The 23774-nt window shown below is 39.5% G+C and overlaps 1 protein-coding gene across 1 annotated transcript in view; it reads right to left on the bottom strand.

The window, feature by feature from the left end:
- The window catches only part of LOC139469094 (4-aminobutyrate aminotransferase, mitochondrial-like), a 33981-nt gene extending 21428 nt beyond the window's left edge, over positions 1–12553 (bottom strand). The window contains exons 1-3 of the mRNA XM_071251222.1: positions 12341–12553; positions 3494–3630; positions 1658–1775 (exon numbers count right to left, since the gene is read on the bottom strand). Of these exons, the coding sequence (XP_071107323.1) occupies positions 1658–1775; positions 3494–3630; positions 12341–12416 (331 nt within the window). The 5' untranslated portion in view covers positions 12417–12553. The remainder of the gene's footprint in view (positions 1–1657; positions 1776–3493; positions 3631–12340) is intronic.
- Positions 12554–23774: the final 11221 nt, after the last annotated feature.

The raw sequence follows: 23774 nt of genomic DNA, 5'->3' as shown, positions 1-23774 counted from the left end.
GTCTGTAACATGATTCCCAGCATCTGGAGGAAATGTCTGGAACATGTTTCCCATCATCTGTAGGAAATGTCTGGAACATGTTTCCCACCATCTGAGGAAAATGTCTGGAACATGTTTCCCATCATCTGTAGGAAATGTCTGGAACATGTTTCCCACCATTTGAGGGAAATGTCTGGAACATGTTTCCAAGCATCTGTAGGAAATGTCTGGAACATGTTTCCCATCATCTGTATGAAATGCATAGAATATGATTCCTTGCATCTGTAGGAAACGTCAGGAATATGTTTCTTATCATCTGTATGAAATGCCTGGAATATGTTTCCCATAATCTGGAGGAAATGTCTGGAACATGATTCCTTGTATCTGTAGAAAATGTCTGGAACATGATTCCTTGTATCTGTAGGAAATGTCTGGAACATGTTTCCCATCATCTGTAGGAAATGTCTGGAACATGTTTCTCATCATCTGGAGGAAATGTCTGGAACATGTTTCCAAGCATCTGTAGGAAATGTCTGGAACATGTTTCCCATCATAGGTAGGAAATGTCTAGAACATGTTTCCTTGCATCTGTAGGAAATGTCTGGAACATGTTTCCCATCATCTGTAGAAAATGTCTGGAACATGTTTCCCAGAATCTGTAGGAAATGTCTGGAACATGTTTCCCACCATCTGAGGGAAATGTCTGGAACATGTTTCCAAGAATCTGTGGGAAATGTCTGGAACATGTTTCTCAGCATCTGTAGGAAATGTCTGGAACATGTTTCCAAGCGTCTGTAGGAAATGTCTGGAACATGTTTCCCATCATCTGTTGGAAATGTCTGTAACATGATTCCCAGCATCTGGAGGAAATGTCTGGAACATGTTTCCCATCATCTGTAGGAAATGTCTGGAACATGTTTCCCACCATCTGAGGAAAATGTCTGGAACATGTTTCCCATCATCTGTAGGAAATGTCTGGAACATGTTTCCCACCATTTGAGGGAAATGTCTGGAACATGTTTCCCAGCATCTGTAGCAAATGTCTGGAACATGTGTCCCATCATCTGTATGAAATGCATGGAATATGATTCCTTGCATCTGTAGGAAACGTCTGGAACATTTTTCCCATCATCTGTAGGAAATGTCTGGAACATGTTTCCCATTATCTGGAGGAAATGTCTGGAAAATGTTTCCTTGCATCTGTAGGAAATGTCTGGAACATGATTCCTCGCATCTGTAGGAAACATCTGGAACATTTTCCCATCATCTGTAGGAAATGCCTGGAACATGATAACTCGCATCTGTAGGAAATGTCTGGAACATGTTTCCAAGCGTCTGTAGGAAATGTCTGGAACATGTTTCCCATCATCTGTTGGAAATGTCTGTAACATGATTCCCAGCATCTGGAGGAAATGTCTGGAACATGTTTCCCATCATCTGTAGGAAATGTCTGGAACATGTTTCCCACCATCTGAGGAAAATGTCTGGAACATGTTTCCCAGAATCTGTAGGAAATGTCTGGAACATGTTTCCCATCATCTGTAGGAAATGTCTGGAACATGTTTACCATCATCTGTAGGAAATGTCTGAAACATGTTTCCAATCATCTGTAGGAAATGTCTGAAACATGTTTCCAAATGAATTCCAAATAACAAGTAGCCAAGTGAGATTGACTTACCGATGGGTATTGAAGCAATCTGAGTGTACAAATCCAGAAGAACGTTGTCATCAGCATCAGTGATGTAGTTGCCATGGCTTCTGTCATAGTCCACAAAGAACTGAACAGCCTCAGAGTTCTAGGTCAAACCAATCTTTTGTGAGTGTTACATTAGGTAGTCCTGCATATGTAAAACATGCAACAATCATCTAAAGAATATGTGCTGAGTGTAATTATATTGTCTGTTTGTTGTTAAACACTGAACTCAGCAATATTACAGCTATAAGACGTGGGCTTCACACATTTCTGCAACTGGGATACAATGACATCCATCAACCAAGTCAGCAAGCCTGACCGATCCCATTAGTTGCCACTTATGACAAGCATGGTTGCCTTTTATGGCAAGCATGGATTGCTGAAGACCTTTTTTAAATCAGAACTTCAAGTGTAGAGAGTCATTATGTGTCAAATATGTACATAAATGAAACACTAATGAAGGCATGAAAACAATACCATGTAACCATCAATATCAGGGTTCAAAATGATTTGCATTAAAGTGCCAGTTGATGGTTAAACAATTAACCACAGAGTTAAACATGTTAAATAAGTTCCCAGTACCATTACTGTTTTAGTCACTTGTTTGTAATAAAATTCCCACATGATGTCAAATATATGACACCATTCTTTCGCACAAGTAAACTGGACAAACACATTGAAACTGATAACTATATGAACATGATTACTGCTTCAAATATCTTCAAATAAGGCTTATTCTTGGTGACACTACATTTGTTTGTTTGTTGTTTAATGCCGCACTCAGCAATATTCCAGCTATATGACGGCGGTCTGTAAATAATCAAGTCTGGACCAGACAATCCAGTGATTGACATCATGATCCACGTAATTGGGACACGATGACATGCATCAACCAAGTCAGCGAGTCTGACCACCCAATCCCATTAGTCGCCTCTTAAGACTAGCATAGTCGCTTTTTACAGCAAGCATGGGTTGCTGAAGAGCTATTCTACCCCGGATCTTCAGGTGACACCACATACCAAAGCGCACACCTTAACATCTTCATGAGTGTAAAGCTGTAAAGATCCGGGTTAGAATAGGCCTTCAGCAACCCATGCTTGTCGTAAGTGGCAAGTAATGGGATCGGGTGGGCAGAATATCCAAATTGAATAGATCGATGCTCATGATGTCTGGTCCAGACTCAATTAATGACAGACTGCTGTCATATTGCTAGAATATTGCTGAAGGCGGCGTCAAAGAACAAATAGAAAAATCATTGTGCCTTGTGGCACACTAGAAACAAACAATATTTAGCTTCATACTGCTGCTTTGTCATAGCACTTGTCTCATATGATGTATGCTGTGTTATGACAATCCCTATTGTTTACGCAACAAGGTTTCAACAAGCTTGTTGCCATGGGCCATGTTCTGGGATATGATTAACCTATGCAAAGATACCAACTCAAAGATAAGCTGTATTATTATGTATCATTTCACAAATACATTTCACATTTTATTATCTCAACTTTAATTAGATGTCAAACCAGGATGGGTCAACACTTTGTTGTATTGTCTTTGTTGTAGGTTTTATAATCACATATACATCAGGCATAACAATTTGAAAATAATTTGTATTTTTGTAGGGCTTGTGTCAAAATTGGAATCCATTCAAACGATTTTACTTTGAAGTGAATTTTGATAATTACATCTTGAACAAAGTGTTGTGATACATATCATATTTCATATCCATATATATTCTTGACTAGTTATTGTATAATGATAATACTGCCCTTTTCAATCTATACAATACAGTTCTCCCCTGTCAAAGAACTATCAGGTCACCTGTATTGATTCCAGATCCCTTAGAAGCTCCTTGGATCTGGGACCCGGGATGGCAGTCTTCACCATTGGCGCCGCAGGCTCATCATCCACTGGCCGAACATTCACAGCAGGTGCAGCAGCCCGACATCGAACTGACTCTGATGAAAGTGAATGATAAATACACAATAAAACCTGTTTATACTGTCAGGAGTTAATGATCAAATATTGCTTAACAGATAATTGTCTGGTTCCAAATAATATTTTTAATAGGACTGCAATGTCTGCTTAGCTCCAGTCAGATAAAGTCAGATTACCAGAGGAATGTTCTTGGAAACTATACCTGGAATCACACACAAAATTTAAGCCGAGGTATGATCTGAATCATGGTGGTAAAGAAATTTACATGGATCATTTCTGAAAACTGACATCTGATTGGCTCGGGAACCCACACATACTTCATTAAGAATTGGGTGGTCAAATTTTGCTCAGGGTTCGATAAAGCCTCCTCAGACATCCTTGACCAGACAACCCAGTGATTGACATCATGAGCACCATCCACGCAGTTTGGATATGATGACGTGCATCAACCAAGTCAGAGAGCCTGACCACCCGATCTCGTAAGTCTCCTCTCACAACAAGCATAGTCGATTTTACGGCAAGCATGGGTTGCTGAAGATCTATTCTACCATGGATCTTCACGGGTCTGTATGATACGGGAGTAAATGATCTGATTTTAATAAGACTTGGCTAGTATGGTGAATACAGATGTGAAGTTATATGAGTCAAAAGTTGTTTATTTATTTCATAACTCGCAAACTTGTCCTTCATAGACAATCAGTCCCATGCCAGACACTTCACCTTACATTCAGAGTGGCTGTTTAAAGTATGAAACTCATTACAATTCTGTGAGCAAGTAAACAAAATTGAGTTCTCTTCAGACATTTCAGACACCCAGATATTAGACAACTGACATATCAACCATTCTTAATTCTTCAATATGTTTTAAAAAAAGTAATCTGCTCATGTAAATACAGCAAAACGGTTATTAAGTGTCCTAATTGATAATGTCAACAACGTAAAAAGTGAGCAGGGCTCACTACTACCCCCGACTTCGACTTCAACACATTTCTCTGTTCAAAACATGAAAATGCAATATTTTCTCAGAAAATCCCCTTATCAAAATCAAACTTTTCATGCAAAAGTTTTCAAGTTATAGGTCACACAAATGTTTAAGCAAAACATTTCTAAGTCCAAAAAAGGAAAAAAAGTTTTTCAGAAAATCCAAACATTGAAATCAAACTACACACACACATATTGGTATAGAAAGTGTTCACCAAGTTTGAAAAAGACCTATGAAGGAGTTTTCAAGTTATAGGTTGCACACAAATTGTCTGCAGAAGGACGGATGGATGGAAGGACAGATGACAGGACTGACAGAATTCCAAGGTGTAACTATATACCCCACCCTTTCAGGTCAGGGGTATAATAATCACAGACTGGACTTGATTTATAAATGTGTAAGATAAAACACATCAGAAGGTTTAAAACCAGAATCCAATGGATAAACCAAGTCAGCCCTGAAGTTTATCCCGAAGTTGTGGGACTTAAATCTCTTAGAAAGGATATGTGTTTTATCCAACTTATAAACTGAAAAAGGAAACTCAAAGCAACATTAATTAACATTTTTTTTGTTTCATACTATCCATGTACCTTAGGAAAGGGGGGTAAGATATCTGTTGCTGGCATACGGTTCTTGAAAAAAATTCTTCAAAGCATTGTGATTTATCAGCGCTTCTGTAGCCTTGTGGTACACTCACTGGGCTAAAGATACAAAGGTTGTGTGTTCGATCCGGGGGAATATAAAGAACACAATTGTCATTTGATTTTACATTTCAGTATCTTGTGTTCAGATGCAAAACATCATATATAACAAGAAACATTCATATGTTACCCGGGATAACATAACCCCGGGATATTATATAAAATCCTAGGGATATTACAACATCCCTGTTTATGACAGGAAACTTGATTTAACTTGCATATAGTGCATGTCTACATGAAAACACAGTTGCACCAGACACAACAAGGTTGCACCCTGGTCCCATTTTTTCATCAATCTCATTAAAATCAAATGTAAGTTCTTGCTGCCGCTAAACAAAGATCTGAGGACATCCCGCCACGCTCACGTCAGAACAACTTTTACCTACCACTGAAACAACTAACAAGAAGTCGACACCAGCCAATTAGAAAGCAGCCTTCTCGAGCTTTACGGCATTCGTTTCAACCTGGCGACTTCTATTACAGACTATGCTTGAAATATGTGTTGACACAGTTCTCGATTAAAATTTTGAAAACTGAACAAACGAACATTCCGGAATGTCTAATATATGGTTGAGATTGTATGGCAGTGCTTTCCACATATTGTGCAACGCTTCCTTTGTTCAAATGTTTATCCCACGGAAGCGAGAGATAGACGATAATTTTGCCATAACTGTCGTTCAGAATACCCCATGTTAACGTTTTCGTTTTAGAAAACACATTCCGACTGTCACTTTCATGATCTGGTAAGCGACATTCTACTTGGTCCGATGAAAGGTCGTTCTGACATGACCCTTATGGGATGTCCTCATATCGTTGTTTAGCGACAGCGGGAACTAAGATCTTATATTAATGAGATTGATTTATTTATGGAAAATTGAAACATAGGCCATGTCCTTGTGTCCGGGGGATGGGGGTTGAAGTTTATGGCAGTATTGCTCCCAGACCTGGTGAGTAGCCAGGTGCGCGGGAGCTATGCCCGATTTTTTAAAAGTACTGATTTAACTTCGAAATTAGTAAAATTTCGAAGTTAAATCAGTACTTTTAAAAAATCTGCCATCTGCCATCTTGTTTATTTGACTTACTGATTTTTGCCATTGACTTATTACATTTCTTGGTGTGAATGTTGTCCAAACTGCACGAAATTGCAATGCAATCAAATATTTTTTAATTTCTTGGGGGGCATGCCCCCTGACCCCCCTACACTTTTACTCTTTTTTTCAGGAAAACCTGCTCACATCCCTGAATTATACACAACACAGAGATTAGTGATGTAGTATGGGACAAAAACCTAAGAGGTATTGAGTGTGTTCAAAGGTCATTCTAGTGTGGGCATGTAAGGGTTAGGCAGACATACTTGGTGCATGTTGGCATAGATATAAAATTGCATTTTTCAATAATAGGCTGTTTGATGACGTCAGGCCCATGGAAGCATGACACATTATACATAACACAGAGATTAGTGATGTAGTATGGGACAAAAACCTAAGAGGTATTGAGTGTGTTCAAAGGTCATTCTAGTGTGGGCATGTAAGGGTTAGGCAAACATACTTGGTGCATGTTGGCATAAATATTAAATTGCATTTTTTTAATAATAGGCTGCTTTGGTGCATGTATTATATAGTTAAATGGAGCCTTGTTACTGCTATATACTAAATCATATTAAACCATTATGCAGACATCACATTATTGTTATGGCAGTTAATTTTGAGCCAGGAATTCACTTGCCATTCCAAACCTTTATTATAAACAAGTAAACCTATAGGTCATTATGTAAAGTTACAGATAAATTATATGTGACCAACCATGTGATAAGTACGGAAGCCTTTTAGGGCCATTTGTTCTTTTCAAGATACTAACTTGAAATTTCAAGATGTTAACGGTATGTTGAAATTAATTTCAACTTAATATCTTGAAATTTCAACTTCAGCATCTTGTAATTTCAACTTTATAACTTGAAATTTCCAGATAATAAGTTGAAATTTCAAGAAGGAAATCAAAAACAAATGGCTCTAAATGGCTTCCATGGATAAGGGACCTCATGGGTGAAAAATCACTTTTTGACTTTTATTATATTGGCCATTATCAAAATTTGTACCCTTTTGGTCCTGTTGAACAAATGCGAAGTTGAAATTTCAAGATGCTATGTTGAAATTTCAAGATACATAAGTTGAAATTTCAAGATACTAACTTGAAATTTCACGATACTAACTTGAAATTTCAAGATATTTACTGTATGTTGAAATTTCAAGTCAATACCTTGAAATTTCCACTTAAAATCTTGAAATTTCAAGATAATAAGATGAAATTTCAAGAAGAATCTGTTGATGCTGAACATAGAATCTCCTGATTTCTATTTTTACAGAGTTTTGTTAATAATTGGAGAGTCCAATTTCATTTTTATTGTCACCAGCAAAAATTCTTTTTTGACAAATTATTATATATTAAAAAAAATAATATTCCATCTTAATGATGGTGGCCTTTCTACATCAGAAAAAACAGTGACAGATATCCAACACCGTTGGGAGTGATATTCAACACCTTTGGGAATGATATCCAACACCATTAGGACTGATATTCAAAAACGTTGGGACTGATATCCAACACTGTAGGACTGATATTTAACACCTTTGGGACTGATATCCAACACCGTTGGGACTGATATCCAAAACTGTTGGGACTGATATCCAACACCGTTGAGACAGATATCCAACACCGTTATTATATAAATAATAATGATTAACTATTTTTTTATTTCATCGTACCCAAGCCAAATCTGTAAACAATAGTAATCTGAGGCTGAATAATTTTGTGTAAAAATAAATTGGGTCTTACAAAACATAAAGTGTTAGATGTAGTTTAATGTTGACTGATACATGTTGATAAGGACGGTAATTGATTATTTTATAATCATCTATTGTCAAAAGTGAGGAAAGTGGCATTTATTTTATATTTCTTTCAAAGAAAGAACACAATGAATTTAATGTTTAATATTGGGCGAGACAAGATGCTTTACTCTCCAGGGATGTTGCAGTTATATAATAACTAAATCAATACTTGGGTATTACTATACCATGGCCAACTGTTGAATACCGTATCGCAATGTACAATAGCATACTTATACATTACACAATCAGCTGGTAATATACATCACAATAGTAAACGGTTTAACGTATGATAAACATGTTATTGACCTCAGGATTAAGTAGCTTTACAAACATAGAAGCTTTTTTGTAGTTCTTGAAAACCTTCGAATTCCTGTGGTCTAACCATCCGATCCATTAAGTCTTGCATAGCATATATATAGGTCCCTGGGGACTATAATAACCATGAATCCTGACAGATGAATAACTTAAACATCAGGTCATTATCCCTAGCCATAAATATCAAGGTCATCATCATAAATATCAAGGTTGTTATCCCTATCTCTATGGCCATGCTGACCTTTGGCCTACATGTCACATGTCTGTCAGTGCTCAGGTTCTAGTGAGGCCTGGTTCAAAAACTTGACCTGTTTTGAATGATTTGACCTGAATATTTCTGCACCCAGAAATGTGGGCCAAGGAAACCGTTCAGCATGCCATGGAGGTGTCCTAACATAAAACTAGTTTTAGGAAAACTATATTTGTCACAAAAGATTCCTTCCATACGCTATTTGGCATAATGTTGTATGTTTGCCTTCTAAACAAATTAAAGATCTTCTGAAAACTAGTAATGCTGTAATATCCTGTACCCAGTCTCACTGTTGTAACTGGCACTCTACACAAGAGGGAACAGCAGTAGAGAGAATTGCCGTTCTGTATCTGCATGTATAGCATCAGTTGATGTGCCAAAGGACCTTATTCTGTATGCCTGCTCTGAGATCAGGGTTGAAAAATTATTTTTTTATAATTAGAATTAAATAATGATTAACTATTTTTTTATTTCATCGTACCCAAGCCAAATCTGTAAAAAAAAAGCAAATTTATTGATTTTCAAAGATGCTGATTAAGAGTAATTTCAGTTCATTTATTTAAAATGCCATTGCTAACTTAAGATATTTTCAACAGAAAATCAGACATATGATAAAACCAAGTGAGGTATGGTTTCTTTTACTCCTCAGTATATATGTTGTATGATTATAGGCAGAGTTTTGTAGTTGCTTTACAGCCCCTGGTTACGCTGTTATTGTTTTGAATAGTCTTTTTATGGTTACATGCAAGTTTTTGAAACAGGTCTGTGATGGTCGAGTTTTTTATGGTCATTTGTTGACATGTTTATATATGGTCTAAATGTATGAATTATTATTGCATTACTTTATATAGTCACGATATGGTTGAAATACTGCCAATGTGGCTTTAAATTTTAACTCGCACTCTCCCACCTTCATATGTTTATGCCAGCGATTTTTTTTAAAGTCGTTAAATATGCCAATGTGAACATTGTATAATCAGTGGAATAATCATGTTACCGTGCCCTCTTTAAATTATGCATTCCAGTATTGCACACGTCCACACGCTCTGTCACAGATATGAATATTCTATTACGGACAACATTTATTAGGAACACCTGTGATCTGTTGTAGGATCTGTGTTCTCTTCTGGAAATTACTGATGGTTTTTTCAAGTTTTTCAATTTATTAATATTTATTAGTGGATTTTATTTATCATCACTCGTTGATATATTTGATATCAAAAGACACTCAGGTGAGATTGTATATGTAGCAGAACACAGGTCTCTTTCAAAGCTTCGTAGAAAGAACGTGCTTAATTGAACCTAGAAAATTGTGAAAGGTAGACATAAGGGAAGTTGACTATTGGAAAGTTGAAGTCATCCATCTTGTACAGCGGCAGTGTGGAGAGGTTTTGGGCATACAATAACATTTACACAGGACAACCATTTCAAATGTGATTGAAAAGACATAACTGTCCGACATAAATAATATTTCAATCATTAAAACACGACTTTTAAATCGCAGAACATATTCCAAGGTAATTAGTTTTATGTCACTTCGTGTCCTACGTCTGGCGATGACACCAGCATTATTTGTGTTGACAAAGGAAAGCATATCAAAGTACTTATGAATGTCCCCCTTCGCAGTGTAGCCTGTCTACAGCTTCACACATGCTAATACCATTCAAATGATTCATAATAGAAGAAATGTGAAATTAGTTTTGTCGTTATATTTTGTAAGATATTCACCAACAATTTGTCTTATGTGACAGGCCCAACTTAATCTCGCCTCTTGTCTTACCTACCCATCACCCTGCTCAGGTGAATTTGTACCCATAACAATAGGGGTGAGACTAGGAGGAGGACCCCCGAATAAACCACCTGGTGCCCCGGATGTGTCGACAGAAAAATAAGGTTAAAAAATCTGAAGCAGAAGCAGGTAGACTGTCCATTGTCCCGATTGTTGAAACTGCACAGCGCGTCACACGCCAGGAACCCATTTTAACCCCAGTAAGGGGAATCGCCCCAGTTGTTTAGGGAAGATTTCGCCTGTCGTTTTTTATTGTCTGTTTTATGCTTTCCTTTTGTCAAATTATTTTCGGTCCACCATTTGTGATTAAGCATGCCCCCAATGAACTAAAATCTGTAAAGTTGCTATGCTTTAGACTCAGTTGTTAAGTTCGTAAGTTTTAACTCTGTAAGTCAACTGACTTTTTTCGGCAAAACATTTTGTTTTTAAAACATGACACAAATGTGATTGTCACTGTAATCTTGTGTTTACTACCCAACATTTGTTAGAACAAAGTCCTATGCATTATGTACGAATCTGATAAATATGTGACTACGAAAAACTGTTTTGTGTTGTAGGATGTCGTGGAGTCTGACATTTTAACAACCTTCAAAAGTAATGTTTGGAATCCCTCCGAATCATTCTATTTAGAGATGGAGTCAAAGTCCAACCCAAAGGATCTCCTTAAAGATGAGATACAGTGTGCAGGAACAGAGGTGAATAGGGAGGGCGTAGTGTTGGCCACATTGATGGGATTTATCACCATATAGTATAGACTTGACATTTCTTTTCCTGTCGTGTGCATGAAAAAATGACAGTTGAATTTTTTTCGAATGTTTGAATTACAAATTTTAACTTTATTTAGGGACTGGTCACTTCTTATTGGGGTCAGGGGCTGAGGGGTCTTTTTGGGGGGTCCATGAAAAATTGTTCCACACCACAGTGTATACAGATAACAAGATAACAGACATCAGAATGTCAATGTGAGATAAGCTCAAAGTGACGAAGACAAATAGCCATTCTCACGGACTACACATAAAGGGTGGCCTATTGGTCTAAGGCGACGAAATGCACAGTGCAGAGTTACAGCCATAAGCAGTACTTGAATGTGCATATCGTGTGTTCGAATTTCACATTTCTCCCGATGGTCGGTGGGTTTCACCAAAGTGAAAACTGTCTACAGTTGAAATCTATTTGGCTATTTTTGTCCTACATAAAGTGAGAGAGTTGGGTTTAACGCCGCTTTCAACAGTATTCCAGTTATATCGTGGCGTGTCAGCTTAATTGCTCCCCCCTTATAGAAAACATTTTTCCTTGGGAAAGTTAACTTAAACTTGATACTTGACAATTGACATTACTAGTAGTGCAGTGTTAATTAACACTAATGAGGAAATATATCTTACAAAAAATAAAGTGATAGATGTAGTTTAACGTTGACTGATACATGTTGATAAGTACGGTAATTGGTTATTTGATAAACATCTATTGTCAAAAGTGAGGAAAGTGGCATTTATTTTATATTTCTTTCAAAGAAAGAACACAATGAATTTAATGATTAATATTGGGCGAGACAAGATGCTTTATTCTCCAGGGATGTTGCAGTTATATTATAACTAAATCAATACTTAGGTATTACTATACCATGGCCAATTGTTGAATACCATATCGCAATGTACAATAGCATACTTATACATTACACAATCAGCTGGTAATATACATCACCATACTAAACGGTTTAACGTATGATAAACATGTTATTGACACCCAAAGACATGCAAAGAAAGGGTTCTGACAGCTATCGACATTGGAAGTGATGAGTTAAAACTTACGAATATGCGGCCCCCTCGCAACACTTTGTAATGTGCATCTTGCGAGCGATCTTCCAACATTCTTTAGAGACGCCATATCGGTTCGAATGATTTTGAGCAGCAACAGTCACCGCAACCGAACACTTTGATGCAATTCACCGTTATACGAGATTGACTGGTCTACTCGAGTTAACCTCTCTCGCTGCTACCACGTGTTTAGCATAAGCAGTAAACATCAATGGCCATACACGCCGTACTTCAGTTATCGCCCTTTGACCATTTGACACATTTGAGCTGCTTTACTGGCTGAATCCAGAATTTCCAGTCGAAGTTGGTTGTTCGTTAAAGGTCTATTGTGAGTGTGGTTCGTGCGCTTGCGTTAACGCCTATTTATTCAAAACACGATTTACAAATTCTCATCGCGCTTATATATAAGCTGCTGATTAAGATGGTTTTTATTGAGTAAACATAATGACGATGATTTCTGTATGAATTATAGTCATGATCGCGTGCCATTAGTGCACAGGGCCACGGATAGCCATACTATACTGATTGTACTGATTACATGTGCATTAGTGCATGTTTTTAGACAAACAGAAGAAAACGACGATTTAATAATCCCACGTCACACATGAATGTTTCAAACATCGCCTGAAGATGTTTAACAAACATGTACGAAAGATTGATTTAAAAAACACACACCTAAACATAAAGGTATTCATCGAAAGCTCATTCTAAACGCTGCGTAATCTCCACGCGAGGCTTTCATCGTGGTGACGAATGGCTCGTCCCCAATTCGAAGGCAAGGCAATCAGAATGCACGTCAGGATATGGGTACTTCGATCAATATACTTTTTTTCTTTTTGGGGGCGTGGGTGGGTGGGTGGGGGCAATATGCGTCTGTTGTGAAACAATGTAGATTGTCAGTTCGCAGTTCGACACCACAGTGTATACAGATAACAAGATAACAGACATGTGAACATAGAAGTATCAGAATGTCAATATGAGATAAGATCAAAGTGACGAAGACAAATAGCCATTCTAACGGACTGTTGACCCGTGAAGATTCCGGGATAGAATTGGTCTTCAGCAACCCATACTTGCCGTAAGAGGCGACTATGCTTGTCGTAAAAGGCGACTAACGGGATCGATGCTCATGATGTCAATCACTGGATTGTCTGGCCCAGACTCGGTTATTATACAGACCGCCGTCATATAGCTGGAATATTGCTGAGTGCGGCGTTAAACAACAAACAACAACAACTCACGGACTGTGTATAAAGAGTGGCCTATTGGTGTAAGGCGACGAAATGCGCAGTGCAGAGTTACGGCCCTAAGCAGTACTTGGATGTGCATATCGTGCGTTCGAATTTCACATTCGTCCCGATGGTCGGTTGGGTTCACCAAAGTGAAAACTGTCTACAGCTGAAATCTATTTAGCTATTTTTGTCCTACATAAAGTGAGTGAGTTGGGTTTAACGCCGATTTCAACAGTATTCCAGTTATATCGCGGCGTGTCAGCTTAATTGCTCCCCCCTTATAGAAAACATTTTTCCTTGTGAAAGTTAACTTGAACTTGATACTTATACAAATATTTGCCACCCATGCTTGTCGTAAAATGCGACTATGCTTGTCGTAAGATGAGACTAGGAGACTAACGGGATCGGGTGGTCAGGCTCGCTTACAGACTCGATTACATGTATTTACAAACCGCCGTCATATAGTTGGAATATTGCTGAGTGCGGCGTTAAACAGACAAGGTCACGTGAAGGTTTAATATCGTGGTTGTGTAAACTTGTGAGTGAATATGCACATAAATATTCGGCTGATTATGCTTCTAGGTTTGTCAGCACCATACCCGTGCTCGTGGGTTTCACCAAGGTGGTAAACGTCTGAAACCTGCATCACTTCTGGTTTTCCCCCAACATTAAGCTGACACGCCGCGATATAACTGGAATACTGTTAAAAGCGGCGTTAAACCCAACTCACTCACTTTGTGATAATGACAGCAGGCGTTAAATTTCTGTCTGATCAAGATCGAGAATAAAAGTTATTTTATGGGGTGTAAATAGCATTCTACCATGACATTGAAGAATGCTGATTCTGATTGGTTAAAAAGTGGTATCCTTTTTCCCACTGAAACCTCTTTTAAATATACTGAGTCAAATTAAAAACTTCACATTTTTAAAAGTAATCCCATATATGATATACAACGGACAAATGTATCAGAGAAGGTAATTTTGAATCATTAATGTCAAAAGAAGGATTTTAATTAACGGTGGTAACCATAATTTGTTCCAAGCACCTACGTTATTCGGTAATAACATCAACAGTTTAAATCATAAGTCCTAAGCACGAGAATCAAGTTCAGTAGCGTGTATGGCCACCATGTGCGTTGACAACTGCCACACAACGCCTCCGCATGGACCTTGTGATGCTTGTAAACACATGATTTGGAAGACGACGCCATTGTTGCTGCAAAATGGTGCCAAGATCTTGCAAATTCTGTGGTTGGTTCTGGAGAGTGCGCAGACTTCTGCCAAGAGCATCCCAGACGTGTTCGATGGGATTGAGGTCGGGAGACCTTGACGGCCAGTCCATGACGTTGACTCCCGCATTCTGAAGGAAATTCCTTGTCAAAATTGCTGTGTGTAGTCTGGCATTGTCGTGTTGGAAGATCAAACCGGGTCCATGTGCTGCCATAAAAGGCAGAAGTTCTGGTGCCAGTACCTGGTCGCGGTAAGCAGCAGCGTTGAGGTTGCCACGGATGACAAGAAGCCTGGAACGTGCATTGCCACAGAAAGCATCCCACACCATGACACTTCCGCCTCGAAATCTGTCAACCTCTTGTACACAACACTGGGCGTAACGTTCATGACGGCGCCTCCACACCCTCGCACTACCATCAGCAAATCGAAGATTAAATCGGGATTCATCACTTAAGACGACTTGATTCCAATTCCTCTGAGTCCATCGTAAGTGTCGCTGTGCCCACAATTGACGTTGACGTCTGTGTAATTGAGTCAGAATCGGCCCGCAGTATGGCCGTCGTGCTTGAAGGTGAGCAGTTCTCAGACGGTTTCGAACAGTTTGCGCACTCAGTCTACCCCTAAACAGTTCATTTCTGGTTGATGTAGCCATCAAAAATCGGTTACGGAGGTGAAGTAAGACAATCTGACGATCCTCTGCATGTGACGTCACACGTGGTCGACCTGGCCGAGGGCGATCAGCGGTGGTACCCGTTTGCTGTAGACGCGTCTCATAAACAGTCCGTTGACTACAACCCATTGTCCTTGCGACTTCAGCTACGGACGTTCCCGTCTGCAACATGCCGATGGCACGTTCACGTTGCACATTTGAAAGGCGTGGCATGACAAATGGCCGTAAAGATTTTTGTTTACTTGCGTTTTTCTTTTTTTGTTAATGACTGCTAACACGTAAACAGGTGCGGTATTATGGCCACGTGACCAGTTGCACGTGAAAAAACACTTTTGCCACTATAGTGCTGTGCACATGATTTTGATCGATTCACCTGCACAAAAACGGGTGTTTTCTGAATACAATACGTGGCCATTACTGTTTAAATACACAATTAGGGCCCACAATGATAACTGGTCAAAATGTTAAAATTTTAGGAAGTTTTTAATTTGGTTCAGTATATAATAAGCCTTTTAACACCAAAACCGTGCGTATGAATACATCGATAGCCTTCATTTCGATCCATAACAAAATGGCCGCCGATCACCCATAAGAACTGTATACCATATCGGTATTGCCACTATTTAAACTAGCGGGCAAAAGAAAGGCCACCAAATAAATAATGGTCGTCAGTTTTCAACAAATTTGCCAAACAGCACGAAAACAGTTGGGAACACATAGCTTGAATGCTATGTTCCATGTGAACATGTGCACGTGCTTCACGTGATTTGCGAGAAAAGTGAATTTAATCTCTACAAAATGCAAAATGTACACAAAGTTACCCGTATAGAATTTTGGTATAAAACATGAGCAGAATCGTACTCTCTCATCACAAGAAACCGTTCAAAACAACGAACATGCCTCGACTTACCTTATGGTGGTGGTAGTGTCATGGTCTGGGGTGGCATCTGCGGGGACCAGAAGACAGATCTGGTTATCATCGACGAAAATCTCACTGCACGTCGTTACATTTATGAGGTTTTGGGGCCTGTGGTACTGCCTTTCCTGCAACGACACCCACGGACGCTGTTTCAGCAGGACAACGCCGACCCTAACACAGCTCGAGTCACTAGCAACTTTCAGAACGCCAACAACGTGACCGTATTACAATGGCCAGCCAGATCACCGGACCTGTCGCCCATAGAGCACCTCTGGGACCAACTTGGACGCAGGATTCGCAAACGCCAACAGCCGCCATTGACGAGGGATGCCTTGGCAATTGGACTGCAGGAAGAATGGCGTAGGATCCCTAATCAGGATGTCAGGAGACTCGTGTACTCAGTTCGACGTCGTGTTGGGGCCTGCACCGTTGCTGGAGGGGGTCACATCCAATATTGTGCAATGTGTGTAGTACAGGACTTTAAAAGAGATCGACGTCGATTCTGCTGGTGTGATCGAATACTGGACAGTGCACCCAGCATGATAAACGTGTCTGCAGAACTTTAAGTACATAGTTTTTTATCTTGTCATTTTCAAATACCGTTTTTGAATAATTGTTTGGGTTTTTTTTATAATAAAACTAAAACTAGAACTGTTGCTAGAATTTGCGTCTGTTTTGTTTTAGACCAGAAAGTTGTTTGCTGGCGTTTCTTTTGCCCATTATTTTGTTAGACGCTTGGTCTCCAATACAAGCCCCGAGGTTACAAACGGCTCTCGCGAAATGAATATATGATAGAGGAAATACGGTACATTTGATATCGGATGTTTTTGACGACGATATTTGTGTCCTAGTCCACAAGCCTGGCCGCTTCGATGATTAGATTACAAGACTTAACGAAGGCAAATCTTTTGCATACAAATGGTAACGTTTATGAAACCCTAAGGGCCATGCTAGGTGGTGAACAGGCAATTGAAACAATCAACAATGAATCCAAAGCCAAAACGATTTTGAATAGATGAGATATCCAAACACACACACACACACACACACACACACATACACATATATATAATTGACAAGCATAGATGCCTTTTAAGGCAAGCATGGGTTGCTGAAGACGTATTCTAGCCCGGATCTTCACGGGTCCCGAAATTAAAGAAGTACCTCGATAACTTAATAGAGTTTCCAACCTCGTTGGACCAATGATAAAGACACAGTTCAGTTTTCTTGATTTGCAGAGGCTTTATTACACTTGACGATACACCGGCCTCGATCACAACACATGCGGGCGGCCATCTAGTTAGGGATACCCGACCATGCTACTTCCGGCCTGACATTCGCAAAACTTCGTATTTCCATCAATCGGAATAACTCGGAAATGAACATACTAACATCTCCCCTCCTTTGGAAGAAAAAAGAAAAAGGAAAAAGAAAGAGAGTATGTCTCCTTTAACTCAAATTATATTAAACGATTGTAACCATTAAAAGTTCTCAACAGCTGCAATGATCAGATAGTTAATGTATCTGCTTAGTTCCCACAGGCACTGTCTGTATATGCAACTGCATCTAATAGTCTTGCCTCAAAGTTCATGACAGTAATTCATGCTTGTCCATGTGGACAATTATTACATCAATTCACTCAAGCATTATATAGTCATTGTATCATAAAGGCAATCTTTTTTCCCTGAGTGGACGTTTTACTGAGCAAGTCTCTTCAGATATCTTGGTAATATCTGTAACACTTTCTGTAGGTTGAAAACCTGGCTGTGATTGTTCTACATTCTGTGTAATGTTAGGGCTGGCTTTGGCTGTTACACTTCGATCTGTCACAGGTTTCATGGGTGAACTTGGTACAGCTGTTTGGACTTCGGCATTCTTCAAGATCAATTGATTATGCGCCCTCTGTGATAAGTTGTAGTAGTTTGATGGTGGTGGCGCAGCTGCTTGCTTGATTTGCACATGGTTTCTTCTCAGTGTGCTACCATGGGTTTTTATTGTGTAAGACCTTGTATTGTCCTTGTGGATGACTTGCCCATATGCCCAAGGTTTACCTCTCTGGTTTGGTGGAGGTTTAGCATACACATAACTGCCAGTTTCTATTGGTTCATGCTCTGTACCAGACAATCTATTGTACTGAGTCTTGTTAGAGATTCTTTTGCCCCTGATCTCTCTATCAACTATTTCGGGATCCACTACCTGGGGCTGCAGAAGTTGATTTTGTGTCGACAGCAAAGTCCTTGTGCGACGATTCATCATGCGTTGTGCAGGTGAATAGGTATGTCCCTTTTGAGGAGTATATCTGTAGTTCAAGAATGCCAGTTCTTTGTCATCAGATTTCTTCATCATAGCTTTTGCCACTTTGACAGCTGACTCAGCCTTTCCGTTTCCTTTTGGATGATATGGTGAAGACGTTGTGTGCTTGAAGTGATACTGCTGAGCAAAGTCTTCATATTCTTTGCTGATGAACTGAGGTCCATTGTCTGTATGACAAACACTTGGAATTTCATAGCGAGAGAAATGAGCCTTTGTTTTGGCTATCACTGTAGCGGAGAGAGTGTCTTCCAATTCGTCAACCTCAATCCAATCAGAGAAGTGACAAACTGTGACAAGGTAAGTCTTTTTCTCACAGGCAAATAAATCTTGACTTATAATTTGCCAGGACATGGTGGGTATTGGCAAAGACTTCATGGGTTCTTTGGGTGCTTCATTTCCATACTGTGCACATGTTCCACACGCACTGCACATATCATGAATAGAGTTCCTCATCCCAGGCCAAAAGAGGACCTCTCGGGCCATTCGTATGTTTGATTCAGCTCCAAAGTGATTCAAGTGTATCTTTTCCAGCATCTCTCTGTACATGCTCTTTGGGATCATCACAAGTGGACCTTTGTATATGATCCCATTCCTGATGCTAAGTTCATCTCTATAGCCCCAGTAGGAGGCCAAAGCTTGATCCAGTAGGTTTCTGTCATCTGGCCATCCATGACCTATCAGTGTATACAACTTAGACATCAATGGATCTTTCGCAGTTTCCTCTCGGAGTCTGGTCTCAGTTTCTTCATGGAGATGTGGATTGTGCTCATCATATTCGTGTTCTAGACGGAATACTTCATACCCTGTCACCTTGACATTGATTGGAGTTGGTAGTGCTGCTCGTGACAGTGTGTCTGCAAGATGAAGTGATGTCCCTTTTCTGTACTTGACAGTGAAGTGATAGCGTTGTAGTTTTAACAACATTCTTTGTAGCCTTGCAGGGGCCTTGTTCAGTGGCTTCTTCATGATTGTTTCCAATGGCTGATGATCAGTATGTACTTCAATGTCTGCCTTTCCGTACATCCACTGGTCAAACTTGGCAAATGCATTGCATATCGCAAGACACTCCTTCTCAATTTGGGAATATCTCTGTTCTGTCGCATTCATGCTGCAGGATGTGAATGCTGCTGGGTGAAGTTTTCCATTAGCATCAGGCTGAAGTAAGGCACCACCAAGACCTTCCTCACTAGCATCCACTTGCAATACCACATTCTTTTGCAGGTCATAATAACTTAGCACAGGTGCTGTTGATATAAGTTGTTTGGCCTGATTGAATGCAGTTTCTTGTGTTGACGCCCAAGAGAATGGTACACCTCCCTGTGTGAGCATTGTGAGAGGGCGAATTGTTGCACTCAGATTTTCACAGAAGGGTGATAAGTAGTTGACCATCCCTATGAATCTCAGGAGCCCAGCCTTGTTGCGTGGAGGAGGCATTTCTGTGATCGCAGCAACCTTGTCTGGGTCCATTTTCATTCCTTTGTCAGTAATTATGTTGCCGACAAATTTCAGTTCCTTCATTTTGAACTTCAGTTTAGAAGGTTGGCACTTGATATTTTTCGTCAAGCATCTTTCCATTAACGCTATAAAGCGTCGATCATGATCCTGTTCCGCCTCCTCATATGTGTTTGATATATATGAGTATGTCATCAGTCATTGATATGGTTCCAACAAGACCTTCCAGTGCAGCAGATAGTCTTATTTGGAACTCCTCAGGTGCACTTGTAATTCCAAATGGCAGGCGTAGCCATCTATACCTGTCATAAGACGTGTGCATCGTAGTCATGAAAGATGATTCTTCATCCAAAGGAATATGAAGAAAACCATCACGGACATCTACCAGTGAAAAACACTTGGCGTTGCATAATTTGTGAAGCTGTTCATTGAGTGTCGGCATTTGACATATTGGTCAAAGGATGGCTTTGTTCACAGTTTGACTGGGATCTATGCATACCCTGAACTTTTTTGGAGTTGCTCTAATTAGAACATTTGAGCACCATGGTGTTGGCTCATCCACCTTTGCTAGTATACCAGCTTCTACATATTTATCAATTGCAATCTTTTCCTTTTCCCTTTTCGCTACAGGAACTCTGTGTATTGGCATCTGTATGGGAACAACATCAGTTTTCACCTTGAAATGAACTGGAGGTCCCAGGGACCCTGCCCCTTCAAAATTTTCTGGTTATTCCTTCAGCACGTTGTGCTTAGTGAGTTGACCAGGTGGAGGTAACATCCTTTTCCTTGTTACTACATTAGGCTCTGATAGTGCTGGAGGTGGCATAGTGCATTGTCCAGGCACCTTGCTGTGTATAGTCTCAAGATGATTGCATGCACATAGACTACTGGGATCTGTAATTTCCATTTGTTTCTTTTTACTTTTCACATGGATTCATTTGAGTCTTGAAGATTTGATGAACCGCAGTCTGGTCTGCGTGCCTGAAACCCTGGTAAGTCTCCACCATCTGTAACATCTGCAACATCATGTACTTTAGAAGTCAAAGTAAATACCTCATCAGCTTCAATCTTTATCAGTCCAAGATTTTCACTGTCTTGGCCAGAAAGTAAAGCTGGCTTTCCTTTCAACTGATCATGGGGAAGTACTTGAAATGTCAAAAGTTCAAACTTGTTCTTTCGTTCACATATTAAACTGACTTGTCCTAACGGGTGAAGGGGCTTTGCATCACCATAAGGATCCAATATGAACGGGGATCTTTGAATAGTTGCCTCTGGAAACATATCTCTAACAGTCTGATCGGAAATGGTATTACACGTGGCTGCAGAATCTATCTGGTACTTTACTGGTGTAAACTTGTTTCCTGATGTTGATGTTGAGAGGTAGACAAAGTATTTCTTGCCACAGAACAGCCAACGATAAAAACGAAAATATATCAATAAACGAAAATAGAATTCATGTCAATACAAACACAGAATTTTTATGAATACCAAAATGCGCAATAGACATGTGTACCCTACTCACACACATGAGTCCCAAAGAGGGACAGGTCAGTCGAAATTGCTAAGGCAGAAGTCTACCTCTTAAATCACAATATGAATTCTTGGGACAGAACCATCAATGCCTGTTCCAAATTGAAAGCAAGCACCATGGCCCTTCAGCGATTAGGCTGTGACCGTAAAGGCCTCAATCCGCTAACAAGTTCAAAATTGTTAAAAATGGTGTCCTTACCCAAATCTACGTTTGGATGCGAGCTCTGGTCAGATTTAAATAAAACGGAATTAATTGCTCTTCAACATGCTCAGAGATTCTCTGTAAAACTTGTTCAAGGCCTACCTAAAACAACGCGAACAGATATCTGAAACGCTCTGATAGGATTCTATCCAATTGAATCTTACATAGATGCTTAAAAGTTGCTGTTTCTGGGGCAGCTGTGTAATAACCCAACACACTACCTCAGCAGAACATTGTTCACCACAGGCTTATTCCTGCTAAGAAATGGATGTTCCAAAAGGTCTCGTGGCTTTGTACCAAACATTGTTCAGATTCTACAGAAGTACAACATGTTTGAGCATCTAACAGCATTCATGGACACAGGGCAGTTTTGCAAACCATCACTCTGGAAGAAAAAGGCCAAGAAGCAAATCGAAGAACATCATGACTCGGAGTGGCAACAGCGTCTACAAACAGACCCGGACCTACACCATTTTTTAAAAATACACAACAAAATCAAACCTCACAAAGCATGGAAAGATGCTAAGCATTGGCCCTTACTAAAAGACTCCTGCAAATTTGTTGTGGACATGTGCGCACTCTGGCGGCCAGGCAAAGTACATGGTCACTGAGAATGTTGTGACAAAGGTTATAATGATCTTCTGGTCGATATGATATGCCACTTCAGAGCATCAGAATTCATCAGGGATCGTATGTGGTGTGAAATTGTCAACTGTTGTTCAGTAGAATTGAGGGTTACCTTACACTCCATGTGTGACGTTGACCTAGTGTGCAGTCTGCTGTCATGCATATCTCCTGTACAAGCGAATGAAGAAGACAATGAGCTGTTTGCAAGAACTGTGTTTGACACTAGATCCTGACCCTTAACCTAATCTTGTTATTTCTCTTGTTAATATCTGTATAACCGTAATGAATTGCATGTAACTCTCCTATGGAGGAATAAAGATGATAAAAATAACCTTCGTGGTGGTAGATGTGCGTATCATGCAGGCTACAAGTACTCTGTGAACAGAGAAGAGAACGACTGTGTGTAGTGGAACCGTCACGGGCCTCCTAGACGCAGACAGTATGTGGCAGTGGATTAGGGACTTGGACGCGAAAAGGACAAACACAAAATGCCTTTTAGAAAGTGGTCAAATTAACAAATGTTATTTTGGGGATATTGTGATATCATGCCTATTAGACTATATAAGACAGCTTTGACCTTATTCAAATAACTGTCAGACCTCGATAGGGGGAATTAGCTATTGGGAGCTAGCATTGAAACAAGAGAGGAGAGAACTGTGAGGTCCACAGGGTTAGTGCAAGCAAGTGTCGATATATCAACCAAATTAAATTAATTAATATAAAATAATGACATACAATGATAATGATTACAGTTTCAATCTAAATCTGGGAATAAAAGCAATGTACAGTAAACTACGGTTATAACGAACACGCTTATAACGAACTGACGGATATAACGAACTTATTTTTTGGTCCCGACTATTTGCTGTAGTTATGTTGTATATATGCTTATAACGAACTACGGTTATAACGAACTAAAATTAGTAGTCCCTTTGAGTTCGTTATAACCGTAGTTTACTGTATGTAATATTGGAGTATGTACGGTAACATTATACAATGGATGCAATATTTACCAGAGTAATGACGGTAATTCCAAATAACATTTCTTTCAGCTAAATTGAGTAATCGTCACATTTGAATAGAGCATTACGGTAAAACCTACATAATAATTCTATGTGTGGTATGGCGCGCCAACTTAGGCAACTATGGTAAAGCATTTATGACTATTAACATTAAATGAAAATAAACACATGGAGCATATAAGGTAGACTGCCCAAACTGTTTTAGATGAGGAACGGGGCAATTTACTATAT

The sequence above is a fragment of the Haliotis cracherodii genome, unplaced genomic scaffold (assembly GCF_022045235.1).
Source record: "Haliotis cracherodii isolate W230 unplaced genomic scaffold, xgHalCrac1.p SCAF_2, whole genome shotgun sequence".
In the NCBI taxonomy this organism is placed as follows: Eukaryota; Metazoa; Mollusca; class Gastropoda; order Lepetellida; family Haliotidae; genus Haliotis; species Haliotis cracherodii.
This window is presented reverse-complemented; position numbering and strand designations above follow the sequence as displayed.